The 20,726-nt window shown below is 43.4% G+C and overlaps 1 protein-coding gene across 1 annotated transcript; it reads left to right on the forward strand.

The window, feature by feature from the left end:
• The first annotated feature begins 1,406 nt into the window (after nucleotides 1-1,406).
• Nucleotides 1,407-20,695, forward strand: LOC129819699 (solute carrier family 2, facilitated glucose transporter member 1-like). The gene is made up of 11 exons (XM_055876195.1): nucleotides 1,407-1,848; nucleotides 2,305-2,491; nucleotides 9,523-9,624; nucleotides 10,278-10,438; nucleotides 11,066-11,306; nucleotides 12,049-12,211; nucleotides 16,187-16,374; nucleotides 16,831-16,935; nucleotides 17,025-17,123; nucleotides 17,341-17,544; nucleotides 17,688-20,695. The coding sequence occupies exons 2-11, from the start codon at nucleotides 2,477-2,479 to the stop codon at nucleotides 17,964-17,966; spliced, it is 1,557 nt and encodes a 518-aa protein (XP_055732170.1). The 5' UTR covers nucleotides 1,407-1,848; nucleotides 2,305-2,476; the 3' UTR covers nucleotides 17,967-20,695.
• Nucleotides 20,696-20,726: the final 31 nt, after the last annotated feature.

A 20,726-nucleotide genomic window follows, 5' to 3' on the forward strand; every position in this document is an offset into this window, starting at 1 on the left:
CCGGGGCGGCATCTTGCCGGGGGCACCACGGGGCGCCCGCACAAAAAAGCATTGGAACCGTGACATTTGCGCGATCGGTTTTCTATCGCTCATTTGCACGTCACGTCAATGATATCATGTCACCGTGTGGGACTGTGTGTCAATTAACCTTGTCGGAGTGGGCGCCCTGATTCTAGTTTGTGAGCTAGGCAGGCTACTGCCTGGGAAGGTCTCCCACTCAGAAGTACGAGATGGGGAGGGGGGCGGCGGTAGGTTGACCCCAGGTCTCCCTACTGAAAGCCCGAGGTAGGGGGAGCGATGGAATCTATCAAATAGCACACCTCTAACTTTGTACAATAATAATGCAATTAGTAAAATCAGTCACACTATCAAATGCTACCAAATAAACAACAATTCATTCATAATACTGTGAATATATAGTTTCACAGACATATTGTTGCATTTTTTTCTGGTTTGTGTGAAATCGTTAAGAATAATATAAAACCAGTCTGCACAACACCAAGGTGAATTGGTTTAGTCTTGACTCTTGGTTGACAGTGTTGGGGGATGAGTAATGTATTGATGCTGGAGTGCCAAATCAACACAAATTAGTTTCTATTTGTCTTTGTTACTTCTTTTTGAAATGTATGAGTCTTATTTTTGTAGATATTTTTATATTTATATAGTTCTAAATGTTATGATTATATATTTGTGTTGTTCCAAATGTCTGAATAAAAATGACAGTTAGTGCAGAATGGTGCTTTTCTTTTGTTTGTTGGGGGGCGCTAAAGGTAGGGGGGGGGGTTCGGACAGGGAGCCATACACTCTAGAACCGCCACTGGGCTCAACCTTTATTAAATTACCAGGATGATGAAAGGACACAACCTGGGCCAGTACCATCAAATTCAATTAACATTGATGCTGCAACATCAACTGTTTGTGCCATGTTACTCCAACACACATGTCAAAAGAATTTTTGGCCTGTATTGGCCAACATATTGTAGACCTTCTTTTATATTGAGAATAATGGGGCACTGTGTAAGGGAGCATTTATTTTGGCCTATGGTCTGAATAATACTTATGAACAATATTTGTTTCATTCTGCTTGTACATGTTGACTGAATAACCCTGAGGCATGGGCTACTCTGTTATTATTTCTGACAGCCATGTGATGTAATACCCAATACAGTTATTTAGTTTCCGTCCAACTGGCTCTTACAAATTCTGCTTGAGAACAAGATACGGGAGTCAATTTATTCAGCATATGTCTATAAACCTTATTGTCGAACTGGCCTATGTTACAACTTCATCCATTTAAACAAATATTAGATGGGAAGAATAAGGTCGCACGAAAGCGCATCCAAATGGATGGATCACTAGCCGTATCGCGTTCGGTGACAGGCGCGTGATGCGTTGCTTTGGTACACGGGTAGCTGCAGCAGCATACATCAGCTGATCACTCTCAAGGTCGACTTCGCAGAGCATCATGGGGAGGACACTGAATCCACTGGTTCTACCCGGGGACCGCTACATCCCCAACAACTAAAACAACGCTGGTTCACCATCACCACCATAATAGGAGAATCACGCCTTTGCCCATGACGGCATAGCTGTCAGGAGATGCGATGCAAAATAGCGAGTCACGGATAAATCAGAAAGGAGGTTGGTTACGCAGAGAGCATCTCGTTTTTCATAGGCTGATGGAAGCTGGGCTATTGTCGAAGGGGAACGTCGCGCATCCACTACACGAACCTGAGCTATAGGAAACGAATAACGTAGACATTTTCAAGAGGCTGTTTTTATAGTACCGCATTGGTGCCAGTGAAATCGTTAAGTGTGAGAGGGGAATAGCACGTCTGGTCACGACAGGTGAATTGCGCAAATTGCTTGATTTATACTATTATATAACATATGTATGTCAGCATTGCTGACAAATCGTCCTTATGAAGGATTGATAGTAGGTCAAGTATACTGCTTGTTTGCCCGTTAAGAAGGCACCCGGCATCGTGTGGTAATGGCTCCATTTGACCGAGCAGGCTCTTTTTTGTAATTCATAGAGTAGTGATTTTTAATAAGCGAGGTATATTGTTTGCTGCTATCGGATTCATTATTGTCTTTTATGCATTGTAACAATGTAGCCTAACAACTGGACATAAAATAAACACATTGAATGGAATCGTAAACGATTGAATACATTGCTATCTATGAAGATGTTATAAAGTAAGCTAGTCAGATATGAAATGATAAAACAATGTTATTTTAGGGCTACTTGAGATGAATTCGTAAACGCAGCAGGGTAACGTTGTTGTTCTACTTGTGTGTCAGTTTCAGCACCAAGGACAGCGACGTATCAGTTCCTTATTTTTGAGGCTGCAGCTTTGAAGACTGGGCGGTTCCGCAAGCCTTTTCCACCTGAAGATTTTTTCTCTTGTGCTCCTGTCCTGTTTGTCAACTTCTCATCAAGAGCGGCTTTTTGTTATTGAGTATTGCACTGAAGATGGTGGAGGAGGAGGTAGGTGCTGCTCCCTAATATAACAATGTGGACATAGTAGTAGCCTATGCTGCTGTTATTATATGCTGACCACGCACTACTCAGCTATACTATACTTTGACCATACAATGTGTGGCCCCTGAAAAGGTCCCTTAACCTTTTTATGAGTACAATCCACCAAATTATTTCCAATTCTGTTGCATGCAGTCAGAATGTCATGTGACTGTTCAAAACCCACTTCGTAGTGGTGTGTGTTGAACTGTCTGATGCTGTATATCAGTGAGTCATCCTCATCTTCTATGCTGAGTTTCCATGAGCGAACCAGTGATATAATTGGACAGTTTACTGTTCTATGAATTATAGGGTCCAGAAATAGCTTTTTTTTGGTTTTGTTATGCCTTTCCTATAATGCAAATTGGATGTCATTTAATTTAGTTGAGAGAGAGAGAGAACGAGAGAGGTATTTCCCCTTCAACAATGCATTGGTGCAAGGAGCAGCAATGTCATGTTTTATCGCTGTGTGTTTTTGGTCTATTTTTAGCAAGTGCCAATTTAACCGTCACCTCCAGGCAGTTGTTATGACAATGAGGAAGAGACAGATTCTCTTGGATGAAGGGGGCTATGGAATAAGCCATGTGTGCATCCATAGAAACAGGGAGGGTGAAAGAGATGCAGTCTGGGAGGGGCTGTGGAAGAAGTAGTGTATTATATCCTTAGAAAGAAAGGGAGGGGAACAAAAAGAGGGACAGAGAGATGAAGCCCTGAGACAGAATCAGAGTGTACAGCTCACTCAGATCAGATAAATAAGTTCCACTTCTGTGACTCTGAAAAGGACTACAACTCTGTAGCATGCTTATTTTTATCTGAGCATTTGCTCACTTTGCAAACAACCCTGTTTCTAGGCTACTAGCAAGGAGTTGCATTGTAAACATCACTGAGGTATGACGGTGCGTAATCGTGGAATGAACACCCAGCATTTGAAGAGCTCTTTTACCACAATCTTATTTTAAAACTCTCTCAGCTCTAATCTTATTTCATGACTTTGGTGTTCTTTTAAAATGACGCATTCAATATTGATCAAATTACTGTACTAATCAAGAGAATTTTACAGATTAGTTCACTGTTTTGAATGCATCTCATGGCTGCTTGTTTCTACTGAGTAATTGGGACTTGACAGGTAGCGAGGGGGGTTAGGGTAAGAGAAGAAGAGAGATGGGGAGTGGTGGAAGGTGCACTTCAGAATATAAACAGAGGGATAGGGGGAGGGAAGAGAGAGAGAGGGGGGAGCAGGTATGGTGGGGGCTATGGTGTATTGCTCCTGTTTGTTTAGAGTGTGTTAAAATACCACAGACTGTCACAGTGTACGTTTTGCGGACACACACTTTGTCTTGTGATACATCCCTGCCTACTTCAGTTCCTGTCTTCATTGGGATGTCGGTTATAGATTTGTACGGCTTTTGTGAAAACAGTTCCACTATTTAATGGAGCCCCCATCACTTTGGGAGACCTTCCCGTCAAAACAGAGGTACAAACACAGCAAATATATACCATTCAAATATGTTTGGAAATCTGACAAATGGTGATGAGTAGGAGAAGAGATGGAAAGGCAGTGTTTATAATGGACCAGAATTGCATCATTCAACAATAGTTAGATGTAAAGTGATGTAAAGATCAAATAAATTATACTGATGCCAAGAACATTTGATCAGGTAGGAAGGGAAGACAAAGGGCTGTGAGAAATAGGTTTAACTCGGAACACATGAAAGCTGGGGTGTATACGAAGGGTACCGGGCAGCAGAAGACGAACAGCAGAGGGACTAATCATTTTAAAGGTGGGAAACGGGCCAATAAACAGGGGATAGAGTTTGCGGGATTCCACCCGGAGGTGCAGATCCCGGGTGGATAGCCATACCTTCTGTCAGAGACGATACCAAGGAGCCAGGGTCCGATGGCGATCCGCTTGTCCTCCAGGTACGACGACAGCTGCGTACAAACATCTGGGCAGAAGGTACGCCGACCTCTTCCTCCTGCTCAGAGAAGAGCGGGGGCTGATACACCAGGGAACATTCAAAGGGCGATAGGCTCGTGGCAGAACAGGGAAGGGTGTTGCGGGCGTATTCCACCCACACAAGCTGCTGGCTCCAGGTGGTGGGGTTGGCGGAGATCAGGCAGCGTAGAGTTGTCTTAGGGGCCTGGTTGGCTCGCTCCAACTGCCCATTGAACCCAAAGGACAGCCTGGCCGACGACCCAATGAGGGTGCAGAAAACCTTCCAGAACCGGAATGAGAACTGAGGGCCACGGTCGTAGACCATGTCCACGGGCAGTCCATGGATCCGGAAGACGTGCTGCACCATGAGCTGGGCCGTCTCCTTGGCTGAGGGTAGTTTGGGGAAAGGAATGAAGTGGGCGGCCTTGGACAACCGGTCGCCCACCGTCAGGATGGCAGTGTTGCCCTCTGACGAGGGGAAACCCATTACGAAATCCAGGGATATGTGGGACAAGGGACGGTGAGGGGCAGGCAGAGGATGCAGAAGGCCAGCCGGAGCTTGCCGAGGAGTCTTGTTCTGAGCACACACGGTGCAAGTGGCGATGAATGCAGAGACGTCAGGAACAATGCTGGGCCACCAAAAGCGTCGTCGTACAAACACCAGTGTTCACCGGGAGCCTGGGTGGCAGGCAAGCCTGGAGAAATGGGCCCACTCTAGGACCGCGGAGCGGACAATGTCAGGCACAAACATCCGGTTATCTGACCCCCCCCCCCCCCCCCAGGGTTGGGCTGGGACCGCTGCGCCTCCCGGACCTGTTTCCTGATACCTCAGCTGATTGCCGTCGCCAGGCACGAGGTGGTAAGGATGGTCTCGGGCTCCGGGGTGGCATCCTTAGGGTTATAGCGGCAAGACAGGGCATCCGGTTTGACATTCTTGGACCCCAGTAGAAGAGGGAAAAGTTGAACCGGGTAAACAGCAGGGTCCATCTTGCTTGCCTGGAGTTGAGGCGCTTGGAGGTGCGGAGATATTCCAGGTTTTTGTGGTCGGTCCACATAATGAACGGATGTTCCGCCCCTTTGAGCCAGTGCCTCCATTCCTCCAATGCCATCTTCACCACAAGAAGCTCCCGATTCCCCACATCGGACCCTCTGAGACTTCCGGGATGGCTCGGAGGCGATGTGGAATCCCTGGACGTGCGAGTGACATCGAATTCCCTCTCCATCCGTCGTTCCCGCAATCTCCCATTGATGCGGATGGTCAAAGTGATGAGGGAGTCAAGATCCATGGGCAACTCCCGAGCCACAAGCTCGTCCTAAACCTCCTCGGAAATGCAATGCAGGAACATGTTGAACAATGCTTCCGGGTTCCACACACTCTCTGCTGCCAACGTGCGGAAATCCACCGCATAGTCAGCCCCTGCGTGGGCGTCCTGCCTGAGCCAGGTTAGCTTCCGGGCAGCTTCTCTCTCGGAGAGAACGGGGCATCAAAAACCTTCCTCACCTCTCCCACGAACACCTTCAGGCTCACGCATATGGTCGGGTGCTGTTCCCATAAGGTGGTAGCCCAGGTGAGAGCGCTTCCAGACATCAGTGTGATGAGGTAGGCTATTCTGGAGCGATCCGAGGGGAAGGAGGAGGCCTGAAGCTCAAAAATGAGGGCACACTGAGCTAAAAACGCATGACAGGTGCTCGACTCTCCATTAAAGAGTTCCGGGGGAGGTAACCGGGGCTCCCGGGAAGGAGGAGTGGCCGGTGGGGCGGCGCTGCTAACCGCTGAGTTACTGAGGGGCGGTGGAGTTACCACCATGGCAGGCTGCCCACCAGCCAACCTGCGGAATTGCTCCCGCAGCATGTCCAACACCTAGTCATGGCGCTCAGCCAACGTTTGGACCCCCTCCATCAGCCCACGAAGCAACTCCTCGTGCCTACCTATGGAGGCTCCTTGGGAGGAGATGGCGTTGATCAGGTGGCCCGGGTCTGCTTTTTCAATCATGGCCAGTTTGTACTATCAGGTATGAAGGGAAGACCCAGATGCAGACCACGTCGAATAAACGGTACCGGACGGCAGGCAGGCTCAGGGTCTGTGTAAGTCAGAGGTCGGTAATCCAGAGGGGGGGAAGCGGTACAGGTCGGCAGGCAGGCTCTGGGTCAGGGACAGGGACAGGACAGGCAAGTGTCGAAACCGGGAGGGCAATAAAAGAGAGACTAGAAAAAGCAGGAGGTGTGACACAAAACGCTAGTTGACTCGAACAAACAAGACGAACTGGCAACAGTCCAACAGAGAACATAAGTATAAATACACAGGGGATAATGGGGAAGATGGGCGACACCTGGAGATGGTGGAGTGGAGACAATCACAAAGACAGGTGAAACAGATCAGGGTGTGACACATTATTTAGCTTATTATTTCATTGTATTCACAAGGCAATTTACAAGCAACATTTGGGGCCTTAACATTTCCTATACTGGTCCCTCACATTTCTTCTCTCAACACCTCTTCAACCACAAGCTCTATAGGTGGACCAAAGAGCACCTAATCCGTGAGGCATGGCCAGTCCAGTATCACATAACCTCTAACAATATGCCTTCTCAGCAGTGTCTCTGCATAGAGTTCTATATTACTGGATTCAGCAGAAAAGACCCAGTGACCTGATGTATGTGGCCTTCAAGGAGTTTCATTTGAGAACTGGCTACAGGGTCATTTAAGAACACAGCCAAATGTAAATGGCCTGCATTTTGGTATCCAGCATGTACCCTTATGTATATGCATAAGGCTATAAAGTGGTCTGCTAATGTTATAATGTATACTCTAACAGAGGTGGGCAACTCCAGTCCTCGAGGGCCTGATTGGTGTCACAGTTTTGACCCAGCCCCAGTGAACATACCTGACTCCAATAATCACCTAATCAAGATCTTCAGTTTAGAATGCAATTTGATTAATCAGATGTGTTTGCTAGGGATGGAGAAAAAGTGTGGTGAAAGACTGGTGAAATACCTTTTGTATAGAAATGTCCCTGAGTAAGCCCTCTTCATAAAGGTGGAAACACCTTAGACCCAAATAACTATAGACCTATATCAGTAATATCTGTTCAATAGCAAAGATCTTTGAGAAGTTAATGTATTCCCAATTTTACCCTTCCAATCTGGCTTTAGACCCAACCATTCTGCTACTACAGAATTAGTGAAACTTACTAATGATATCAATTCTTCATCTGACCAAGGCAAACGAACTGTTGCCATCTTTATTGATTTTACAAAAGCATTTGATTTAGGCAATCATTCTATTTCACCAGGAAAACTTTAAAACATCGGTTTCACTAACAGATCACTAAACTGGTTCCATGTGTATCTTAGCAATATAAAATAATGTGTTTTCATAGGACACAAATCACAACGTCTTGTACTCAGTATAGGTGTACCTCAAGGCTCAGTATTGACCCCCCCTTATTTTCTCTATATTCAAACAAGCAACTCCAAAATGATTTGACCACTTTACAAAAATGGTTTCTTGCAAATAATTTGGTTTTAAATCAAACAAAGTCCTATATGATGCTGTTTGGTACACAGCAAAGAATAAACTCCACAGCTAACAATTTCAAAATTCATGGAACAATGCTCGAAAGTGTTGAAATATCTGAATTATCTTTTTGAAAGCATATTGATTATATTGGAAAAACAATGAACTATAAGCGTGATTTACTGTATCCATTAAAAAGACCTTAGTTAATCCAACTGCTGCTTCCTGTCCTAGACTCTGGTGACATTATCTATCAAAACACAACCAACACCTTACTTTGTGAATTAGATGTCACTTTGAACCATCTTTGCAGATTCCTTCTTGGATGCCATTTTAAGACATCATTGCACTAAATGGTCTGCCACTCCCAAACAGAAGACAACTGCATTGGTACCAATTTATTTTTTAAATTTATCAATTTAAATGTCCCTGTATAGGAACACCTAACTTTACAAGACTCGCACTACTCCTTTCGACAACAGCAGCAATTACAAACTCCAAGGGTACATCCTGAGATTGGAGTAAGATCTTTCAGATACAAAGGCCCAACTGACTGAAATAATTTACCTATAGAAATCAGGGCATTAAAATCCCACAGTCCCAAGTTATTTTTCAAATGTTAAGAACAAACTGTTTGCGTTTTTAACTTAATAAAAACATCCCCATGTGAAGATATTTGTAAATATTGTATATACCTGTCTGTATGTATATATTTAAGGTACTTAGTTGTATTAGTAGTTTTAGCAGTAGTCTGTATTAGTTGTAAGCCTATTAGTAGTTGTACAACAACTTTTTGATGTTGTCAATATACGTTTTTATTGTTATTTCATGGTTATTATTATTAGACAATAGTTGACATATTATTCTTGCTACTAAGTATAATTTTTATTCATTTGGACACAAGAGATTTCATACTGCAAAATATTGAATAAATAATGAAATATTCAGTAGTGGTACAGGTCGAGAGAAGACTAAAGGTGGTTCAGACCTCCCGGGTGGCGCAGTGGTCTAGGGCACTGCATCGCAGTGCTAGCTGTGCCACCAGAGTCTCTGGGTTCGCGCCCAGGCTCTGTCGCAGCCGGCCACAACCGGGAGGTCCGTGGGGCGACGCACAATTTGCATAGCGTCGTCCGGGTTAGGGAGGGTTTGGCCGGTAGGGATATCCTTGTCTCAGTATGTAAAATGTAATAAAATGTATGCACTCTACTGTAAGTCGCTCTGGATAAGAGCGTCTCCTAAATGACTAAAATGTAAATGTTCAGGAAACGAGTAAACTTGTCTGAGACTTCGGGAAATTTAGACTTTACCTCAGTGAGCTAATGCTGTATGAAGTCACGTAGGCCGCAGATGACTTGGGTTTGACACCCGGCCAGAGACATTAGAATAGCTTAACCTTTAACTGTATGATGTCATTTCCAGACAGTGCATGTACAACAGTATTAATGCCTCTGACAGAGTTTTAGTTTTACACTGTAGGGGCTCCTTGATCCGAATGTACTGGGCATAAACCCCTGATAACATACACTCTCCCCATTCTGTCTCTAACAGAAAAAGCAGGTGACAGGATACCTCCTGTTCTCCCTGGCCACTGCAGTCATTGGCTCGCTGCAGTTTGGCTACAACACAGGGGTCATTAATGCACCGGAACAGGTTTGTAGGTTTATTTTGTGTTTTCTTATAACAGTGAAAGCATGTGTGGGCTTTGGTTTTGTTAAACTGTATGTTATGTTTAATCACTATACTATTGCACTGCGCTTCATCAAGCGTTAAATCAAGAGATAGTATCTTCCTAACGCTTTATCTCTAATCCTTCTCTGTCACGTTCGTTATAGCGATGAGACCAAAGCGCAGCGTGATTTGAATGCATCTTCTTATAATAAAGAAAGAACATGGAATGAACTATACAAAAACAACAAAACGAACGTGACGCTATATAATCATAGTGCTGACATAAGCAACTAAACATAGACATAGATAATCACCCACTAAATACTCAAGGAATATGGCTGCCTAAATATGTTTCCCAATCAGAGACAAGGATAAACAGCTGCCTCTAATTGAGAACCAATCTTGGCAACCATAGACATACAAAACCCCTAGACTAGTGACAACCCCATAAACATACAAAAACCCTAGACAGGACAAAAACATATAATCACCCATGTCACACCCTGACCTAACCAAAATAATAAATAAAACAAAGAATACTAAGGTCAGGGCGTGACATTCTCTCTCTCTCTCTCTCTCCCTCTTCTTTTCTCGCCCTCTCCCTCTCTCTCTCTTTCTACCCCTCGCCTGTTTAGAAACTGCGGGCTTTCTTCAACAACACGTGGATGGAGAGGTATGGCGAGCCCATCAAACCAGGAACGTGTACCATTGTGTGGAGCTTTTCGGTGGCCGTCTTTAGTGTGGGCGGCATGGTGGGCTCCTTCAGCGTCGGAGTGATGGCAGACAGATTTGGGAGGTGAGGGGTCACCCAGTATTCACCTATTTCACCCCGGTGCCATTTTTCACTGACTATCGTTTGTTTTCTAATGTTAACATTTCCGAACAGGGTAGCAAGTGCAGTTCTCAATGCAAAAAACAAAAACGTTGACATGTAGATTAAAAACCACTGCACCTTCACACAATGTAATATTATTTGAGTCAGGATACTTAGAATAACATTGCTAGCGCATTGTCAGTCATCTGCACTGATTTTAAAAGACACAACCATTTATCAGCTACCCACACATTGTCGATGGTACAGCAATCAGCTGTGAATAAGGTTTATTAAAAGTATTGGGAATGTTTTCCTTAGGAGTGAATTTAGTCACTCTCCAGTTCTGGTCCTTTCCTTCGTCTATTTCTGTTTCTACCTCTGCTAAGCTGTCAGAACCAATGAGTCTCCAAGGAGTCAGCGAAGTGTGATTGGAATCGCTGCAAACTATTAAACTATTCCTCTGTTTCCTTCTCCCACTACTTCCCTCTACATCTCCCTCTCCCTCCCTCTTAACCTCTCTCTCTGTCTATCTCTTACTCTACATGTTGTCTCTTAACCCTCCAATCTGTATGTGTGTATGTGTGTGTGTCTCGGGGTATTGGGATAAAGGAAATTGTCCATGTTCCTGGTCAACATCCTGGCTGTGATTGGAGGCCTCCTCATGGGTTTCTCCACCCTCTGCTCCTCCTACGAGATGGTTATCGCCGGACGCCTCGTCATCGGCCTCTTCTGCGGCCTCTTTACAGGCCTTACGCCCATGTACGTGGGGGAGCTGTCCCCCACCCCTCTACGGGGCGCCTTCGGCACCTTGCACCAGCTGGGCGTGGTGGTTGGCATCCTCGTGGCTCAGGTCAGTCCTTGATGGCAGCCATCTTGATTTCTGCCCATTAACTTAGGAATAGTCTTAACATGTACAGTACCATACCATGTGTCTGCTTGTGATGCTGGGAATAAAGTCCCCATATAAGAATATAATGTTTTATGTGTGTATTGGGAGTATTCTTATAAGCAGTGGTAAAAAAATTGCCAATAATAAAGTTATGGCCCCTATACTTTCAACGTATTTTCCCGCAAAAGTTGGGTAAATGCTCATGCTGAATAAAAAAGGTGCGTAAACGACGTTTACTTGCGTTTACTCTCCACTACACCACTGCTTATATGATTAAGTTGTAACCGGCAGACATTCCGATTTCTGATCACGCACCCTTGCCTCTTAACATTGGAGTAATGTCGTTGTCTAATTATATGCTAATTATTGTAATTATTGAATGAATATTCAACCATTTTTTAATAGGCGACTACATCTTGCTCTAAGAATACAATTAGTAAAAATCCCCCCTTCATTTTCTCCCACACACTGTCATGAAACCTTCTCCATTTGAATCCCTTTATAGAACTGCCTCATCCATTCCATGCCACCAATGGATTAGTGTATTGTTTAATACTATGAACCATAGTGTATATCCCATCAGTGCTTCCCATCCCATCAACATACAGTATATCCCATTGATGTTTGCATGTAAGCTGTGGTGCTGTGAATGAAACACTCCTGGTAGTAAAGTTAATCCTATCTAAACCTCTCTGTGTTGTAGATCTTTGGCTTGGAGTCTCTGCTGGGGTCGGACAAGTTGTGGCCTCTGCTGCTGGCTCTGACGGTCGTCCCGGCCATGCTGCAGTGTATTCTGCTGCCCTTCTGTCCGGAGAGCCCTCGCTTCCTCCTCATCAACCAGAACAAGGAGGAGCAGGCCCGCAAAGGTGGGTGCTCCAAACCATAGAAACCATCAAATTGTTGAGGTTTGAGGGGCTTTGCACATTCTAGTAATTCTATAGCTACGCTCCAAACCATAGAAACCATCAAATTGTTGAGGTTTGAGGGGCTTTGCACATTCTAGTAATTCTATAGCTACGCTCCAAACCATAGAAACCATCAAATTGTTGAGGTTTGAGGGGCTTTGCACATTCTAGTAATTCTATAGCTACGCTCCAAACCATAGAAACCATCAAATTGTTGAGGTTTGAGGGGCTTTGCACATTCTAGTAATTCTATAGCTACGCTCCAAACCATAGAAACCATCAAATTGTTGAGGTTTGAGGGGCTTTGCACATTCTAGTAATTCTATAGCTACGCTCCAAACCATAGAAACCATCAAATTGTTGAGGTTTGAGGGGCTTTGCACATTCTAGTAATTTTATAGCTACGCTCCAAACCATAGAAATCATCAAATTGTTGAGGTTTGAGGGGCTTTGCACATTCTAGTAATTCTATAGCTACGCTCCAAACCATAGAAACCATCAAATTGTTGAGGTTTGAGGGGCTTTGCACATTCTAGTAATTCTATAGCTACGCTCCAAACGCAATCATTTACTCTGGATGGTCAGGAGGATAAATTGAAACATTTAACACTCCTATTTTAGCTTGATACCTGGTATTGTATCTATTTGAGGAGAAATAATGTATTAGAATGTAGTAATTTGGCGAGTGGTACAAAGATGCCAATACCAACATACTTGTGTATGTCACAATAAAACATACACTCAGTTGTCAGTCTATTAGGTACACCACCCTGTTCATGAAAATGGTTTGCTCCTACAGACAGTGAGTCACGTGGCCTTGGCTTGCTATATAAAGCAGGCAGACAGGCATGAAGGCATTCAGTTACTGTTCCACGGAATGTTAGAATGGGAAAAACGAGTGATCTAAGGAGCTTTGAGTGTGGTATGATTGTCGGTGCCAGGCAGGCCGGTTTTATTAACTCATAAACGGTCAGCCTCCTTGTGCTTTTTGCGCACGACAGTGTCCAGGGTTTACCAAGAATTGGTGCTACAAACAAAAAACGTCCTATCCTGTGGGCGAAAACAGCTTATTGATGAAAGGTCGGAGGAGAATGGCAAGAATCGTGCAAGCTAACAGACAGGCAAATAACGGCACAGTACAACAGTGGTGTTCAGAACAGCATCTCGGAATGCACAACTCGCCAGTCCTTGTCACGGATGGGGTATTGCAGCAGACATCCACACCGGGTTAAGGGTTAAAAAAATGGGTTTCAGTCAGCCAAAATGCCTATTTTGGTTATCGTGATTTTACAGCCAAGTAATTTAAACTCCTACGAGGAATACTCTTGGCTTGCAGCGGTGAGTCTACAACAAAAAATAACTTATGTAGAAAGTCAAATAATTTATACATTACTGGACAACCCTGAAAAATAAGGGTTAAAAAAATGTCCTGAAGAATTCAGGCTGTTTTGGAAGCAAAGGAGGGTCCGACCCAGTACTATATGGGCGTACCTAATAAGCCCTCATTGGACACTATATATACAAAAGTATGTGGACAACCCTTCAAATTAGTGGATTCTGCTTTTTCAGCCACACCCGTTGCTGACACTCACTACCGAGTTCCAAACTTACTCTGGAAGCAACATCAACAGAGCTTCGTCGGGAGCTTCATGAAATGGGTTTCCATGGCCGAGGATCCGCACACAAGCCTAAGATCACCATGCACAATGCCAAGCGTCGGCTGGAGTGGTGTAAAGCTCGCCGCCATTGGACTCTTGAGCAGTTTAAACGTGTTCTCTGGAGTGATGAATCACACTTCACCATCTGGCAGTCCGACGGACAAATCTGGGTTTGGCGGATGCCAGGAGAACGCTACCTGCCCGAATGCATAGTGCCAACTGTAAAGTTTGGTGGAGGAATAATGGTAAGTGGTTCTTTTTCATGGTACGGGCTAGGCTCCTTAGTTCCAGTGAAGGGAAATCTTAATGCTACAGCATATAATGACATTCTAGACGATTCTGCACTCCCAACTTTGTGGCAACAATTTGGGGAAGGCCCTTTCCTGATTCAGCATGACAATGCCCCCGTGCAAAAAGTGAGATCCATACAAAAATGGTTTGTCAAGATCGGTGTGGGAGAACGTGGCTGGCCTGTACAGAGACATGACCTCAACCCCATCGAACACCTTTGGGGGGAATTAGAATGCCACCTGCGAGCCAGGCCTAATCGCCCAACATCAGAGCCCGACCTCACTAATGCTTTTGAGGCTGAATGGAAGCAAGTCCCCGCAGCAATGTTCCAACATCTAGTGGAATGCCTTTCCACAAGAGTGGAGGCTGTTATAGCAGCAAAGGGAGAGACCAACTCCATATTAATGCACATCATTTTGGAATAAGATGTTCGACGAGCACGTGTCCACATACTTTTGGTCATGTAGTGTCTGTTAAATACCCTTGAATGTGAATTGTGCATGCCAAACATAGGCCTGTGGCATTAATGCCCTTCCTCTGACTGGGCATGAATTTAACGCATACAGTGACAGGATTAGACAGGCCAGGCGAGACGAAAGCTTGTTGAGCCAAGAAAAGAGTCCTTGACTGACGCACAGCATAGGCCAACAGCAGGTTTTGAAATCGGTCCCGACAGTATTTCACACTGTGGGGGTCACCTGAGTTCATGTCCTAATCTCCTTTACACTGGTTTGTTTCAAACACACTGCTTTGGTGAATAAGATAATAAAAAAGGGAACATATGTTTTGGTCAGTCTTTTATGTGATGGGTACCGTAATGAAAGAACTGGCAGGACCATGGACAGCTACTGAACAAACAACTACAACACAGGCCGGTTTTAGTGTTGGTGCTACTGGCTAGTCTGCTAGAAAATGTACTCAACTAGTGTTTTTAAAGGTCCAATGCAGTTTTATCTCATTATCAAATACTTTTTGTCTGACAATTTAGTATCTTACTGTGATAAGACCATTTTAAATTAAAATGGTCAAAAAGAAACAAATTAGCCTCTTGGCAAAGAGCAATTCTTCAAGCAATAATTTTGCAAGGGATGCCTTGGAGTGGTCTGAGTGGGGAAGGAAAAACTGAAAACGAGCTGTTATTGGCATAGTTTGAAACTCTCTTATTGGTCTATTAACTAATTTGGTGATGTCACCAGGCAGGCCAAAACTCTATCCCACCTAAAACAGGCTGAAATTTCAGGCGGTCTTCTCAAACAGCTCTTATGCTAAAAGGGCATTATCATAATTTTCACAATTTAGGGGCCTCCTGAGTGATGCTGCAGCCTAAGGCACTGCTTTGCAGTCCTGAGGCGACACTACAGCCTCGGATTCGATCCCAGGCTGTGTCCCAGCCTTCTGTGACTGGGAGCCCCATAGAGCGGGGCACAATTAGAGGGTTTGGCGGGGTGATTTCCTTAGCTCATTGCGCTCTAGTGACTCCTTGTGGTGGGCTGAGTGCCTGCAAGCTGACCTCAGTCGTCAGTTGAACATTGTTTCCTCCAACACATTGGTGCGACTTGTTTCCGGGTTAAGCGTGCAGTGTTAAGAACGCATGACTCGACTTGACCTTCACCTCTCCCAAGCCCGTTGGCGAGTTGCAGTGATGAGACAAGACCGTAACTACCAATTGGGAGGAACAAGGGGGTTATAAACATAAATATTAATCATTTTCATAATTTCACAGTATTATTCCAACCTTATAGTGTGGAAATATTAATAAAACACAGGAAAATCACATTTTTGATCACGCTGGGCCTTTAAAGATGCTTTGCGCTACATTTCTTACTTCCTTCCTCAAAGAAAATTATATCTGTAGGATATCTTGTACAAACATATTGTCATTACCTAACAATTTTACAAATACATCCTCTCCTTTTACAACTTGTATGTCCTTTACATTAAAGTGTAACTTATCTGCCTCTCTCACTCTGTCATTTTCTCCCCCCAGTCCTGGTGCGTCTGCGTGGCTTCGACGACGTGAGTAAAGACATGAAGGAGATGAAGGAGGAGAGTTCCAAGATGGCCATGGAGAAGAAGGTGACCATCCCTGAGCTGTTCCGCACCGCAGCCTATCGGCAGCCGCTCCTCATCGCCGTCATGCTCCACCTCTCCCAGCAGCTCTCCGGAATCAATGCTGTGAGTGAACTATGACTCCTAGGAGGCCACAGTGCAAACACATTCTAAATAGTTGAAAGGTCACCAAAGATATCTCAGAGGACAGCTTAACAATACAGGGTCACATTCACTAGGCACGAAACTGAATAAAAAAGGCAGCGACGGGAAGGTACTATCTGACTTTATCCAATAATAAAAGATGTGCTACGGTCTGCCCTTATGAAGGCGACCCAGGCCTATGCAAAGTTGAATAGTTGAATAGCAGCTGCATTCAACATGCCTTATACTCTCATTGATTGCATATTTGGGAGATTTGTTTGGATTATTCGATGGATTAAACATGATTTAATGGACGTACGTTTTACAGTATGATAAAAAATACCACTTTGATAAGATGTGGCTTCCTATTCATAGATTGTGGCCTTGTTGCAGATTAAGAACCTAATCTTATTGTCGCCCTCCACCAACCCTGTTCAGGTGTTCTACTATTCAACTGGTATCTTTGAGTCAGCCGGTGTCACCCAACCCATTTACGCCACTATTGGAGCAGGAGCTGTTAACACTGTCTTTACTGTGGTATCTGTAAGTATAACATGCTGCATTTATTCGGGTTTTTGTGTTTCTGTTATGTATGTTTACGGTACGGTAACTCCTTTCTCTGTCTTTGTCAGCTCTTCCTGGTCGAGAGGGTGGGACGAAGGACTTTGCATCTCGTCGGATTGGCCGGAATGGCCGTCAGTGCCCTGCTCATGACTATTGCCCTCCTGTTGGTGGGTGTCAGTTTCTATTGGTTGTCACTCAACATAACAGATATGTCATTAATTACATTAATTCATTTTCATTGCTAGTAATGATGATTATCTCCATCTCCCTCCCTCCCTCCTTCCCTCCTTCCCTCCCTCTCTCCTTCCCTCTCTTCCCTCCATCTTTCTTTCTTTATTCCTTCCTTCCTTCCCTCTCTCTCTCTCTCCCTCTCTGTCTGAGTAGAAGGGCTACTCATCTCTGAGCTACCTCAGCATTGGGGCAGTGTTTCTGTTTGTGGCCATGTTTGAGATGGGGCCTGGTCCTATCCCATGGTTCATAGTGGCAGAGCTCTTCTCCCAGGGTCCGCGGCCTGCCGCCATAGCAGTGGCCGGCTGCTGCAACTGGACCGCCAACTTCCTGGTGGGAATCAGCTTCCCCAAACTGGAGGTGTGAGAGGTTTCTCTTGGTTTCCCATTAGGGACGAATCCTAACTTCCACTTAAGTCAAAAAGTTAATTAATCATACGCTGACTAATTAGGTTAATTACTGACTTCCACTGTTTTTCTCTCTCTTTGTTTGTAATTCTGTAGGAGCTGTGTGGACCTTACGTCTTTATCATCTTCATGATCTTACTCATCTTCTTCTTCATCTTCACCTTCATCAAAGTCCCAGAGACCAAGGGCAAGACCTTTGACGAGATCGCCCGTGAGTTTGGCGGGAACCCCCTGCCCCCTGCCACCTCTGTGGAAGCTCCTCACAGTAGTATCAGCGTAACACTTCCTGCCTCGCCCATCAAGGAGAAGGTTCCATTGGTGGAGGCGGCAGCAGCAGAGGATAAGTCCAACTCAACTGTACAGGAGAGCTTGTAGAATCCTGTGTTGGGTCAATGGTTAAAGGTCAAGGGTTGGGGGTCAGCTGGTTCAAAAACAGATCAAAGTTTCATTCTTTGGCAGTTCAGGTACATGGGGACAGGTGTTTGACGTGAAGGGAAATATACCATTCGTGTACATGGAAAGTCACAACACACATATTTCGGTGGATACAGTAGCTAGGATGAATTAGTGTTATTGTTTCACATTTCTTTCTGTGAATATATTTCTCAACCTATAGGTCAAAATGTGTATTTTAATTGTGTTGCCTTCTTTTACTGAGTGCATCATCATTTAAACAGCTTTTAGTAAAGCCAAAGTGGGTCTAGTCAAAACAAACAACCTCAACAGTGTTTCTGGTAAACAGTAGTTTTAACAGTGAAACAGTAGATTAGGGTCAATTACATTGGTTGGCTTTCATGGTTTAGGAATAGCTTTTTTAAATAACCCAATAATCCCAGAATGATCGTACTTGACATCTAATTTCAACAGTTGTTGTATTTGAGAACAAAATAATATGCTTATACATTACTCAACGTAAGAATCCACTGCTAAACATCACATTCAGGAGAGAGAGAGAGAGAGAGAGAGAGAGAGAGAGAGAGAGAGAGAGAGAGAGAGAGAGAGAGAGAGAGAGAGAGAGAGAGAGAGAGAGAGAGAGAGAGAGAGAGAGAGAGTACGTACTTATTTCACTTTAACTTGCTTTAGGTACACTTTATTACCCAAATAGAAATCAATTAAAATTCCACGATTGCTAATATACTCTTCAAAAAGCGATTTATGGCAAATTAATCAACATAGGGAATAATTAGAGAAATATTTACCTGAGGGAGTGCTTTTACAGCTAGCCTATAAAACAATACTTTAGGATAGCGTAGAATTGCATTAACTATATTGTCTAAGGGGACTGCAATAGAGGTTTCAAATTCAAAAGGGTTCAACTTTATTCGAAGGATGGGTAACTTTAATGCAGATAGTTATTTTGGATATTAGATTATAATAGATTGTGATATGAGTCGCGATGTTATGAACTTGGATTCGATAAGAATCAACCATAGAGAGCAAAGGACTCCATCGGTTTTCTCTGTGGTATTGAGTGCAATTTTGAATTGTTCTGCTGTGAGAGCATTCATTAAAAAATATTGAATATGATTATGATGCTTATCTATTCAGTCTGTATTTGGAATAACACAATGGGACTTTAGTTGTGACCAAATGTGAGGATTTGTGCAAAATGCTTTCTAATGACTCCATTTTAAGTCTATACTCTACTTTGTGACACTTTGTCTGAAGATTAACCTTGTGGAAAACGTTTAAAAATATAAATGTATTCAAAGATTTTATTGTATAGATATACTGTAGTATATATATATGTGTGTTACAAAAAAAAATATGTATTTTTTATTTGTGGTTGTGTAAATTAGACGTAGTAATTTTTCTCCAAGCACTTTCACAATTTATTTTGCCTAGAAAGATGACAGGGTCATGGCTTTGTTCTTTATTCATATAATATATTGTGGATATATGTATGTGTTGCACTGGGAAAATACATTCCTTTGATGGTAGTATTCAGTATTTGACCTCTCCTCCAAGGAAAAAACGTTCTTCAATGGCAGCCCTCCCTCACTACTGTTAACAAGACTGTGGTACTTTACTAACTGAACCATACTCAGTTACCTTATGCACATTCACTTATTGTACAAAGTTAGGAGAGTATTTATTTGTAAATATGTATTTTCAAAATGATATTTATATGTTGACTGCAGTGGTTGAATGTGGGCTTGTTCTGGCTTATGGGGTGCCCATCGTCCAATGAGTGAAAAAGAGAAGGAAAGAGAGAACAAGTATTGGATGGTTTCCTAGTAATACACTGAAGCATTGATATACATTGCTCTATTAACTTTGTGTTAAAGTATTATTTATGTCAAAATGGACACTGGATAATAAAAAACCCAGGACCCTTACCACTGCTCCACAACACTGCTTCCCTCACTCTCCCTCTCTCTTCCACTTTCCACATGCCTTCCACTTGTTCAGTATCCACCTTATGCTGTCCCCAGTGTGTGCCTAAAAAAGTGTATTTATTTTCAGTTGATGATCATTGTATCCTATATTGTCACAGAGACCTATTCCATTTCACATCAGAAAACCATGTTGTTTTGAAATGGATTTTTACCAATGCGGTTGGTATTGCTTTTATGATTGTTTTTCCTGGCCTGTGTTCCATGGCCTTCCGTTTACTTTGAGTGATTGTGTTTGTGAGTTCCTTGTTTCTGCTGCTTATTTGTGCCTCTCCTTCAGCTAATGTGTACTGTATGTGTGTGTGTGAACACGTTCTTCCTGCTTCCAAAGTCTTGTACTCGTCTTCTCCATGAGGCACCAAACAAAGGGCATTTAAGCAAGGTCTATAGCCCAGCCATAAACAATTCAAATGATTAAATAATCAATGTTGATATTGAATTGAAAAATATGGTCGAATTTATAAATATCGAGATCACGTGAAGTGCAGAAAAGCACACTATTGAATTAATTTTGTCATTTTCCTGTATTGAAAAAATGTATCACACAAACAGTATAAATCTGGCTTTGAAATACCCTATGAGACATAATGAAAAATTACAACAAACTAACAACAACCATACAGCCCCATATGTCACATGTATTTGTTTCACTTGTGTTTGTATATATGAATATACTGTCTTTAAATAAAATATGACACATTTAACAAACACACAACCTCTGATACCTTCTGTACAGATA

Source organism: Salvelinus fontinalis, chromosome 22, assembly GCF_029448725.1.
Source record: "Salvelinus fontinalis isolate EN_2023a chromosome 22, ASM2944872v1, whole genome shotgun sequence".
NCBI classification, from domain to species: domain Eukaryota; kingdom Metazoa; phylum Chordata; class Actinopteri; order Salmoniformes; family Salmonidae; genus Salvelinus; species Salvelinus fontinalis.

Excerpts from the sequence above, each read along its gene's own strand:
- LOC129819699 (XM_055876195.1), top strand. Across the intron at positions 9,625-10,277 it reads TCATTAATGCACCGGAACAG|AAACTGCGGGCTTTCTTCAA; the intron begins GTTTGTAGGTTT and ends TCGCCTGTTTAG. Across the intron at positions 16,936-17,024 it reads CTGTCTTTACTGTGGTATCT|CTCTTCCTGGTCGAGAGGGT; the intron begins GTAAGTATAACA and ends TGTCTTTGTCAG.